At 50.9% G+C, this 11,423-nt stretch overlaps 1 protein-coding gene across 1 annotated transcript in view; it reads right to left on the bottom strand.

Annotated features, from left to right (window-relative positions):
* Positions 1-1,253: 1,253 nt before the first annotated feature.
* The window catches only part of TBXAS1 (thromboxane A synthase 1 (platelet)), a 200,792-nt gene continuing 190,622 nt past the window's right edge, over positions 1,254-11,423 (bottom strand). Inside the window, 3 exon segments of the mRNA XM_011941284.1 lie at positions 1,254-1,522; positions 3,748-3,910; positions 5,352-5,489. Of these exon segments, the coding sequence (XP_011796674.1) occupies positions 1,448-1,522; positions 3,748-3,910; positions 5,352-5,489 (376 nt within the window). The 3' untranslated portion in view covers positions 1,254-1,447.

The following is an 11,423-nucleotide window of genomic DNA, read 5'->3' as shown; positions in this document are numbered from 1 at the left end:
CAGGCCTGGCCCAGTGCTGGGCAGCTGGGGTGTCCTCTTCCTGCCTGGAGGGCCAGAGAGTGAGAGAAAGGGCCCCCCCAAGGGGGACTTTGAGGGACACAGTGGGTGCTCTGGGCTGAAGGGGATGGGGGACCATCAAACATTGGAGGCAGCAGTCCCAGCAGTGAATATGTGGAAACCCGTTCTGCCAACACTCGCAAAACGGCCTGAAGTTTCTAAAGGTGGGTCATCAGCATCTGGGTGTTACATAAGGGGCCTCCAGATTTCTGCAAGATCGTTCTCTATACAACATTCAGCCCCTTAAAGCTGCTCAGGTGTCAACTAGAGGAGGAAGAGATCTTTGATCGAGGCCAGCCTCCATATTTTACAGAAGAGGCCCCTGAGGCACGGAGGTGATGCTGCTCTTCACTAGCAGCCACGAGTGCACAGCTGCTGGTGGCTGACCTTGAGACTGACCTTGCAAGTGCTTGGTTGAATGTGAACTGCTTAGCAGCACAATAATTACTTTTACAAAAAAATCACCTCTGTGTTTTGATTCTTTGATCAAAATTAATATAGTGTTTTTTTTTTTTTTTTTTTTTTGAGATGGAGTCTCGCTCTGTCACCCAGGCTGGCGTGCAGCGGCACGATCTCGGCCCACTGCAACCTCCACTTCCCTGGTTCAAGTAATTCCCTTGCCTCAGCCTCCCAAGTAGCTGGGATTACAGGCGCCCGCCACCACGCCTGGCTAATTTTTTTGTATTTTTAATAGATACAGGTTTCACCATGTTGGCCAGACTGGTCTGGAATGCCTGACCTCAGGCAATCCACCCGCCTCGGCCTCCCAAAGTGCTGGGATTACAGGCGTGAGCCACTGCGCCCGGCCAATACAGTGTTCTTTAAAAGAAGAAGTATGTCATTTTTCAGACTCTCATTTTTCTGTCGATTAAAACTTGACTATAAAGTTGGTACTACCCTACCTAGGAAAATCAAAGCATTATAAAGCTTTGGAACCACTGTTGAGGTTGAACTTCTGAAAAATGTCATTCTCTACAACTCCACAATGCACGAGAAGCCGAAAGAGCCATGAGCTGGTGCCATCAGGACAGGCTTACCTGGGTGTCCTTGTGTGCCCTGCACCATGGATTCCTTTCAGCACAAGCCTGGGACTTCCTTTAAAACCCCACATTCTCAGTTGTTTTGTCAAAACTACATTTTCGCTTATTTATGAGCAATCCTTCATTTAGGGAGTTAGAGCACTGGTTCAAACCCCATTGGCAATGTCAAAACAAAGTGCAACAAACGTTTATTAAGCATTTAGGAAAGGTTATGTAAAGAACCTCTTATCCTTGCATGCCAGGCACTCTTTCAATCCCTTCAGTGACGTTTTTCCAAAATTCTGAATATCCACACTCAGGATTTTCTTTGAACTTGGGGGTGCCCTCCCTCCACCCGGCGGCCTTCTGTGTCAGCGGGATACAATCTTGATATAGACACCGTTTTTTGGACCTAGGGCAGATTTGGATTCTAGCTGCAGCGGTACCTAAAGTAGAGAAAATTAAAATATTTGTCAAAGAGATAGTAGCATCTCACTGTACAAATGAAGACTTGGAGGTTCAAGAAGGCCAAGTCCCTTGTCCAAGGTCACACAAGAAAGCAGAGAGCAAAGGCCCAAACCTGTCTTTCAGTGACTGCAGCCATCCCTGCCGATCCTCCCCCATCTCACTCCCCAGTCCTGGCCAGTAACAGCAATGCCCTCTGGCTGAGGGCCTCTGGGGAGAGCAGCTTCATGCTGTTCCTGCTCATATGTGCTGTGGTCTGGCCTCACTGACATCCAGAAAGCTTTCCTATGTCCAAAAGGCAGAGCCAGTGGTGGACTTGGGGCTCTGAAGAAAAGCCAAAGAATTACTCAAGGAGTTGGGTTTCCTCTGGAGCTATGGGCAAAATGATGACCCAGTGGCTAATGTGACAGCAAAGAGTCACCAGGGTCTTAGTGCTTGGGGCTGCACGTGTCTCCTGTAGGAACCACAGCCCTCAAAGACATCTGAAAAAGCTGCAGGCCCCAGCACTTGTCAGCAGACAAGGAAGAATGGGGAGCCCTTGACTCATGCTGGTTCTTAAGCTGGGAAGTGCCAGGCATAAGCAGCGTTTTGGGAGACTGGTCTGGCTGTTACATAGAGATCATGGGGAAGTGAGGCAAGCCACACACACGTGGAAGCCCTGACGCAGTGGGGCTGCTCCTCCGTCTGCCCCTTGACCTCACTTGGTTTGGCTCTGCACTGTCGATCTGCCCCTCCCTCTCTCTAGCCTAGAGTGTGTGGACGCGCTCAATTTCAGTACCTCAGACTGTGTCCCCCACCCAAGCTCATTATTCCTCCAGGACCAGCAGCTGGTCCCATGTTCTCTGTCAGAGGCACTGCCTGTTTCAATCTAGAATTGTCGCTGTCTGTCACTGTGTCCTTATGCCTTCCCGTCCAGGTCTGCAGCTGAACAGAGGGTTCCGGGTGGCAGGACCAGCATGAGGATAGGTGCAGGGGACAGCAGTGGTCGGAATGGACAGGGAATAGCCAACGCTGTGCAGAGATGCAGTCGGATGTCAGGAAGGAGGGAGAGCTTGAGAGTGAGCAGGATCTGGGTGAGGACCCCCATTTCTTGCATCTCTGGCTGTTTATCCATTTGCTCATTCATGTTGAATGAATGAGTGAGTACCTGTCATGCGCCTGACATAATAAGCTAGATGCTGCAGAGTCCAACAGTGAATATGACAGGCTGGGTCCCTGCCATCACGAAGCCTGCAGTCCAACTGTGTGGCCTTAGGCAAGTTACTTAACCTCTCTGAGCTTTAGTTCCTCATCTAAAGAATGGGAATAGTCACTCCTGCTCTGCGGGATTGCTGTGAGTGTGAAAGGGGGTGATATAAGCTCCCTAACCTGTTGAGGAACTGGTCTGCTGATCTGGAGTGAATGTGAAAGGGGGTGATATAAGCTCCCTAACCTGTGGAGGAACTGGTCTGCTGGATCTGGAGTGTGTGATGTGCGGGGGAAATAGGGCTGGAAAAGTGGGTAGGGCCCCATTTCAGGGGAGCCCAGCTCTCTGGGTGAGGACGGGGTCTGTGCACCAGTCTGGGACCTCAGGAACGAAGGCCTGTGTTGTTGGGAAGAGTCTGTGTCACCACTTGCGAGAGGGACCAGGCTGTGGCCCTGGGGACATGTGAGTGTCTGCACAAGAGGGGAAGGCAAAGCTGGGGGTACCCTTCAAGGAGTTGAAACCCCTCAGCTTCCCCTTCAAGCAGACAGCACCTTACTGTGTCAGGAGGAGCCAGAGGAAGTGTCTCCAGCTTCTGTAGGACAAGCCATGTACCCCCCCACCCCCACAAAGGCAGGTGCATGTCACAACTGCAAATGCCATTGTCTCTGTGCCCTTTGTGGAAGTGAGAAGAGCTACAGCAAGGTGAGGTCCAGCCCTGATGTGCGGAGAACAATACTAATAACCATGATTAACATGTACTCAGGTTAGTGTGCTAGGGCTTATCTGAGTGCTGTGTGAACTCACTGAATCCTCACAGGACGTTAAGAGGTAGAGGGTGTTATTATTATCATCTCCACTTTATGGATCAAGAAACTGAGGCCAAGAGAGGTTAAGGAGCTCACCCAGGCTCACGGAGGCAGAGCCTGATGCTGCCCCCAGGCTGGCCTGCTCTCATGCAGAGAACTGGGGTGGCCCCCCCACCCCCGCCCCTGCCCCTGCCTCTGAGCCGTGGGGCCTCACCTGGGTCTCAGGGCAGGCTTGGAACTGGAACTTGTGCAGCACGTGGAGCAGTGTCAACTTGACCTCCAGCAGCCCTAGCCGCACCCCGAGGCAGCTCCGTGGGCCGGCCCCGAAGGGCAGGTACGTGAAGGGCCGGTGCTGTTGCTTGGCCTCAGCGGTGAACCTGCAGGTCCGTGTGGTCAGGGCTGGCTCAGAACACCCTCTCCCTCCCCTCTGCAGCCCTGTACTCCAGCTGAGCCACCCCTACATCAAGGATGTCCCTAAGGCTCTGGGAGCTTATGGCTGCTCATTCCTGAGCCTCAGTCCCTCTCTGCTCCTGGCCTCCTGTCTTCCTGCACAGCCCCAGAGGCAGAGCTGAATCCGCAGAATCACCTGGAATGTCCACAGCGCCCTCCCTGCCTCTCCTTAGGAATTCGGTGTGTGGCTAATAAGCCCACAGACTCACCGCCACCCACAATCAGAGTCTAAACATGGCATCCCTGAACCCCAGGTCTTGGTGATCCTAGTCCTCACCTGGGCCCGTGGCACCACCTCCCCTCCCACAGGATGACCCAGCCACCACCTGCTTACTTCCTTGGCAGGGTACCAGGCACCTCAGCACCTCCCGGGCCCATCCTGGGGGGCGTCTCCTACTGGTTTGCCCTGCAGGTCTCTTGAACCACACTGGCAGCACCTCTCCTGCCCATGCTTGCTTTGCAGGCCCCTGCACTGGACATTTGAACCATTGGGAGCTGCAGTACCTGGAGAGCTGGAGGCCCTTCCTCAGAACTGCTGAATCTCCTACCAAGTAGTGCATTTGCCTGCGGCGTGCAGCCCATGACAGTGAAGCTAGGTGGCACTCTTCTGTAACAGCGAGCTCATCTTTTACTACCCCGGGCTTTATTGTGAGGCTGTAAGCCCTGTGGCTGCAGCGTGTTCAGGAGCTGATGTCTGTGGAATATTATTTGTGTAGATCCCATTGCTCACGCTTTCCCAGTGACTGGGTTGTAGACTTGGGCTGAATTCAGTTGGAGCCATGAAAGGTGAAAACACAACTGGTGCCGGGCCAGCCCTTCCCTTGCCAGACCACGCACACAGAGGGGGTATTGAGTGGTTCTGAGGACCAGGGTGTGGCCGCCTGCTCAGATGTTTCCAATCCAGAAATGAGAGGATACAATGAACCAAAGCCAGGTGGTGGAAGGAGGGGACCCAGGTCAACCAGCAGATCCCATGAATTTAGGGTCATGGAGAATTAGCTGAAGCTGTTGTTTTGGCATAGACGCCCGTTTTTAAAAAAGGAAATGATGTTCTGTTACTTTCCAGTGCAGACCTGAAATACAATCCTGTATCCCATGTCCTGGCTTGAATGAATGGAAGACAATCATTTGAAATTGCCTTGTTTGCTGCTGAAATGCTAAATGTCTGGATTCAGTTTGGACCTTGAAAAAATGGTATAATTATTTCCTTTGGAAATTATGCCTTGCAAACATCTATCTGAATTGCCATAAGTTTTGACTATTTGGGGACACTTTTGCTAAGTCTGTGCCTCCTGGCTGCTGCCTCCACTGGTAAATTTATATCCCACACACATGCCTTCAGAGCTTTTTAAAAGGGGCAGCACTCACCTTTCAGGGTCGAAGGTCTCTGGGCTTGGCCAGTGCTCAGGGTCATGGTGCAGGGCACCCACGGCCATCTCTAGCACAGCACCTGCGGGGATACGCTGCCCCAGCACCTCGCAGTCCTGAGCCGCCTCGCGTGTGAACCTGAGGGAAACACCAGGTTGGGGGGTGGGTGCAGAGTAGAGATGAGCAGAGCTTGGGGCAGCCTGGGCAAGCAGAGTCTGAGTGTGAAGGGGATCAGAGGCAGGCAGCACGGTGTGTGGAATGAGGCTGGGGGACACAGGATCCCCTGCTCAGCCCCCTTCCCAGGGTGACCAAGCCCCCACCCCATTAACACTCACTGCCTAGGATCCTGCAGCCCCGGAGGCTAGGCTCGCTTGGTCCTTGTTGAAAATGTACTCATCCATCTTTTCATGCATCCATTTGTCAAGCACTGAAGGGCCCCTCTTGTGCCCCATGTTGGGGTGCAAAGTGCTTTGGAAGGATTGCTTCCATAGTGGGGGCTTGGAGGGTCATTCCTGGGCCACAGCCTATCCTGTCTTCCCATTCACAGCCAAGCCTCTTACCTCACTCACCTTCTTGCTTCCTTTCCTCCCATTTCACTGACTAACCCTGCTGCCTGGCATCTGTCCCCTCCTTCCCATGGATGGTACCCATGCCAAGATCCCCAAAGAACATTTGTGGGTACGTCTGATGAATACTCCTCAGTCTGCATCTGACTTGGTCTGTCTGTGTAATTGACTGTCTTCCTCTTGTACATTTCCTTATTTTGTTTTCCTGTTTTAATTTTCATTTGGAAATAATTCTGAACTTACAGAAAAGTTGAAGTATAGTACATAAGATACCTGCTTATCCCTTACCCAGATTCACCTGCTGTTCATGCTGTGTCCATCTTCTTCTTCTTCTTCTTCTTCTTTTTTTTTTTGAGAGACAGAGTCTCGCTCTGTCACCCAGGCTGGAGTGCAGTGGCACGATCTCTGCTCACTGCAACCTCCACCTTCCAGGTTCAAGCGATTCTGCTGCCTCAGCCTCCCGAGTAGCTGGGACTACAGGTGTGTGTCACCAGGCCTGGCTAATTTTTGTATTTTTAGTAGAGATGGGGGGCAGTTTCACCATGTTGGTCAGGCTGGTCTTGAACTCCTGAGCTCAAGTGATCCGCCCACCTCGGCCTCCCAAAGTGCTGGGATTATAGGCATGAGCCACTGTGCCCTGCCTGTGTCCACCGTCCACCATCTTTACCATTATGTGTGTGTGTGTGTTTCTCTCGGACATTATTTGTGTGGGTTTCCTCCTCCATCGCTGGCGCTCCTTCTCCTTCTCATTGGCAGGCTCTTCTGCATCCACCAGCCTCTTAAATCCTGGCACTTCCCAGGGATTTCATCTGCACTCCCAGATTCAATTTCTATTATCTCCTAAGCCTCCTACCCCAGCCCCAGCCTGAACCCCAGGTTTCTATTTCTACCCACAGACCCAGCCTCTCCCCTGGGTGATCCACAGAATCCTCGAAGTCGACTTGAGCTGCAGCAGATCATCAGAATCTTCTCCTCCTCCTGTTTCCCACACAGGCTTAAGCAAGCCAGAAACTGGAAGCTATCCTTGACTCGTCCCTCCCCATCTGCAGATTCATCACTGGTCTTTCTTACGTTGCCATCTCTCCAGTTTTACTGCCATCTCCTTAGTTTAGATTCTTGTCTCTCCTTGACCTCTTTCCAATACAGTCTTCTCATGACAACCAGAGCTATGTCTCTGACATGCAGTTTTGTCTGCTTCTTCCCAAGGATGGGCTACCTAGGACAGGCATCTGGAGCTGGGGCAAGACCCAGGTGCTTGAGGCTGTGTGGCCCCAGAGCTGAGGCTAGAGTCACAGTTAGCTGGTGAAACCTGTAGCTCAAAGTCAAGGGCAATCAATGGATGAAGTGAGACCATGAATCGGAGAAGGCAGCAGATCGGAAGCCAGGAAGACAGGCAGTGACTTGTGATGCACAGTGAAAGGTAGTTTAGGACCTGGGTTTGGGATTAAGGCCATGAGCTGGTCAGGGGTGTTGGAGGCTGTTGGTGTTGATGCAGTCTCCAGGTTTACCTGGTCAAGCTGCATTCAAAGCTGAGCCTTGGGCCAGTGTTCAGGGCTCCTGATGCTGCGAGATCACACCCCAGTCTGACTGCTGGAGCCACTGTAGCTTCTGAAACATCTGAACCACCTTCCAGTCCCCCAGCTGGGGTCTCCTCCTTGAGGCCTGCCAGTGAGAGCTGTTCCTGGTTCCTGGGAGAGTTCTAGCTTCCTTACTTCATCAGTTTCTTAAAACCAACACCCGTGACTCAAGAAAACACCAGTGAATCTGTCTTCCTTGCAACTTGAAAACCCGGCATGGCTCTCTTAAGCTTGTACCTTGTTGATTATGGCCCAGCAGGTGACCCTGGGAAATGAGTCTACTTGGAGCTACACAACTCAACTCTTGGACTGAGCATTGAGACCACCTGTGTCAGTGACTTCTTCTCTGCTCCAGAAAATTCTTGCTAAGGAAAATAAACTTCTGAACCAATAAATAACTTCACTGTTGGCTTCAGGAAATTAATGCAAGTTAATTTGTCTGAGCAAATCACTTTCCTATCAGGACAATGGTTTGCTGACTTGAGCAAACAGTTCACTTACCAGACAACAGTCTTACCTGTCAGAACTCCCTTCAGCTCGCCTACCTGTATCCACTCATTTCCCAAATTGTTATGTCATACATTTTGCCCAATTTCAAACATTCCTTGCCATGAAAGACCTACCTTAAACCTCTGTAGCCCAAACTCCAAACCTTTTAAGTATCCTTTCCTGATCTGCTGTCTTTGAGTTCCTGTTAAACAAACATGGTGTCACTCTTCAGACCTACATGCAACCTTCTAGAAACAAAATTTGAGGTGGAGAGCTGAAGAACCACTCTCTTCCTGAACTTGGGTAGACTTTTGGACTTTGAGTGTTGACAGCACATGCTCTGAAGAGTTCTGGTCATGGCCAGGTGCAGTGGCTCATGCCTGTAATTCCAGCACTTTGGGAGGTGGAGGTGGGTGGATCACCTGAGGTCAGGAGTTGGAGACCAGTGTGGCCAACATGGTGAAACCCCATCTCTACTAAAAATACAAAAATTAGCCAGGCATGGTGTCATGCGCCTGTAGTCCCAGCTACTCGGGAGGCTGAGGCAGGATAATCACTTGAACCCAGGAGGCGGAGGTTGCAGTGAGCTGAGATTGCACCACTGCACACCTGAGCAACAGAGCGAGACTCCATCTCAAAAAAAAAAAAAGAAAAAAAAGTTCTGGTTACAGTTGATTTGGGATTTTAAAGGATGAGATAGAGCCTTTTAGGATGAGGGCAGAGTTACAGCCCCAGCTTCTCTTCATCACCTCCCTGCACCTCTCAGCCCAACCCCTCCCCAACTACTTCTGTGACTATAGGGTTCGATTGAGAAGTGTCTCTCTGACTTCAGCATTATCCCACTCCAACAGATCTGGCTCACAGCAAGAAAACTAAGCCCCGCTTCCTGCCTCCTAGCTTCCAAACTTCAGGCCACTTCCTATCCCAGGTAACACGGGGTTGGGAGGAGACGCTGGTCACAGCCTCTGTCAAGGCTTGGCCTTGAGATACCCTCCCTACATAGCAAAGTTCTGTTTCCCTAACGCATCCTGTACACAGGCTCCCACTCCTGCTCCTGTCCGTACTACTCCCACACGCCTGGAATCCATGATTCTGAGTCTTAAGTCCTTAACACAGGACATGAGAACATCTAATGAGGACAGTCTCAAACTGTCCATCAGCTGCCGTGATAATTCTGGAATATTGGAACACCAGAATTGGTCCTGGTGAGGCTGGGTTTATTTAGTTATTTATCTGCTCACCTGTCTGTTTGTTATTTCATTGTGGTTATATATAAACATAAAATGGACAATTTGAACCATTTTCCAGTGTGCAGTTGTGTGGTTTTAGTACATTCATTGTGCAACCAGCACCGCCATCCATCTCCAGAACTTTTTACTCTTCCTCCTCTGAAATTCTGGATCCCTTAAACACTGACTCCCTCCCCTCCGCTCTCCCTGGTCCCTGGCAGACAGCGTTCTACTTTCTGTCTTTGTGAATTTGGCCTCTCTGAGTGAGTCCTGGTGAGTCCCTGTTGTCTATGTCTCTACTGGTAGCTTCTTCTCCCAGAGAGGAAAATATTTGATCAGATTGTTCATTTTACCCAAGGGCAATGGCACAATCTCATTTATGCTTTACTTTTAAAAGGTAGACTATATATGCTTATATATGAACATAACATTTCTAGAAGAATACTTAAATTTCTTTCTCTTCTCTAGGGGATGGGACTGGGATGGAGAATGGCAGGGGGCCTTTTTTTTTTTTTATTCTTCTCCATTGTTTAGGGGACTGTTTTTTTTTTTTTTTGAGACAGAGTCTCGCTCTGTTGCCCAGGGTGCAGTGCAGTGGCACTATCTTGGCTCACTGCAACCTCTGCCTCCCAGGTTCAAGCAATTCTCCTGCCTTAGCCTCCCGAATAGCTGGGATTACAGGTTACTGCCACCATGCCCGGCTAATTTTTGTATTTTTAATAGAGACAAAGTTTCACCATGTTGGCCAGGCTGGTCTTGAACTCCTGACCTCAAGTGATCCTCCCTCCTTGCCTCCCAAAGTGCTGGGATTACAGGTGTGAGCCACCACGCCCGGCTGGGACTGTGTGTGTGTGTGTGTGTGTGTGTGTGTGTGTGTGTGTGTGTTTTAAGTATAAGCATGCTAGTTTGGTAATATAAATAATTAAAAATTAAAAATAATTCTATGCTGGATTTTACTTCAAGCTGTAGGATTAGACTTCCCTAAATACCTTAGAGGAAATGCAATGATTACAGTAATTACTGTTATGCCCTGTTCCTGCCCATAAGACATTAAGAGCAGCCTGTGGCTACTTGCCGCTCCCTCTCTCTGTTATGAGCCTTTCATGTAACAGAGAGGAACAGAAAAAGGCCAGGGCTGGGAGAACCCATTGAGATCCGAAGCTGCTAATGCAATTCTATGTGCTTGGAGCCAATAGCAAACACCAGTGCTGAAACCAGGGCAGGCAGCTGGCGGTTGTGATGTCTGTACCCTCAGTTCCGAAGGGGTCAGACGAGGCTGTTCTCTGGCACCCTGCTTTTTCATCTTTTCTGGAAACAGCCTGGACCTGGAGGCAGACACCCTGGAATCTGAATAGAGCTTTCCTTTCCCCGCAGACTGAGCCACGTAAGAGACCAGCAGAAGCTTCAGAACTGCACCGCACAGCAACTCGGTCACCTCAGTGGCACTCAGAGAGGGCTGCTGTGTTTTCCCACAAGGGCCATTCTGATTTTCTTTTATGAATAAGTCCAAGTTGTGTCAGCACTTGGGAAAGGTCAACACGCTTTTTGAGATGAAATAAAATAATAAAAATGCTCACTCTCCCTACATTCACCCCCAAATCCTTTGAGCAGAAGCAGATTGTCCTCTGGTCTGGGTGAGAATTGTGACACCTTGTCTGTCTCATATCTGGTGATTGACAAGAAAAGCCAGCAGAGCTGATAGGGTGAAAAATGCTAATGTAGCAGGTGTGGAGCAGCTGCGAGGCGGGTGTGAGGCGGGTGTGGAATGGGTGTGAGGGGTGTGAGATGGGTGTAGCACGGGTGTGGGGTAGGTGTGGTGCGGGTGTGAGGCAGGTATGGAGCGGGTGTGGAGCAGGTGTGGGTCGGGTGTGAGGCAGGTGTGGAGCAGGTATGGGGCTGGCATGGAGGTATGGGGCGGGTGTGGAGTGGGTATGAGGCAGGTGTGGAGCAAGCGTGGGGCGGGTGTGGGGCAGGTATGAGGCAGTTGTGAAGCGGGTGTGGGGCGGGTGTGGAGCTGGTGTGGGGTGGGTGTGAGGCAGGTGTGGGACGGATGTGAGGTGATGAGCAGGTGTGGAGCAGGCGTGGGGCAGGGGTGGGGCAGGTGTGGAGCAGGTATGGGACTGGCATGGAGGTGTGGGGCAGGTGTGGAGTGGGTGTGTGACAGGTGTGGGGCAGGTGTGGGGCAGGTGTGGAGGTGTGGGGCAGGTGTGG

The sequence above is a fragment of the Colobus angolensis genome, unplaced genomic scaffold, assembly GCF_000951035.1.
Source record: "Colobus angolensis palliatus isolate OR3802 unplaced genomic scaffold, Cang.pa_1.0 Scaffold2, whole genome shotgun sequence".
NCBI lineage: Eukaryota > Metazoa > Chordata > Mammalia > Primates > Cercopithecidae > Colobus > Colobus angolensis.
This window is presented reverse-complemented; position numbering and strand designations above follow the sequence as displayed.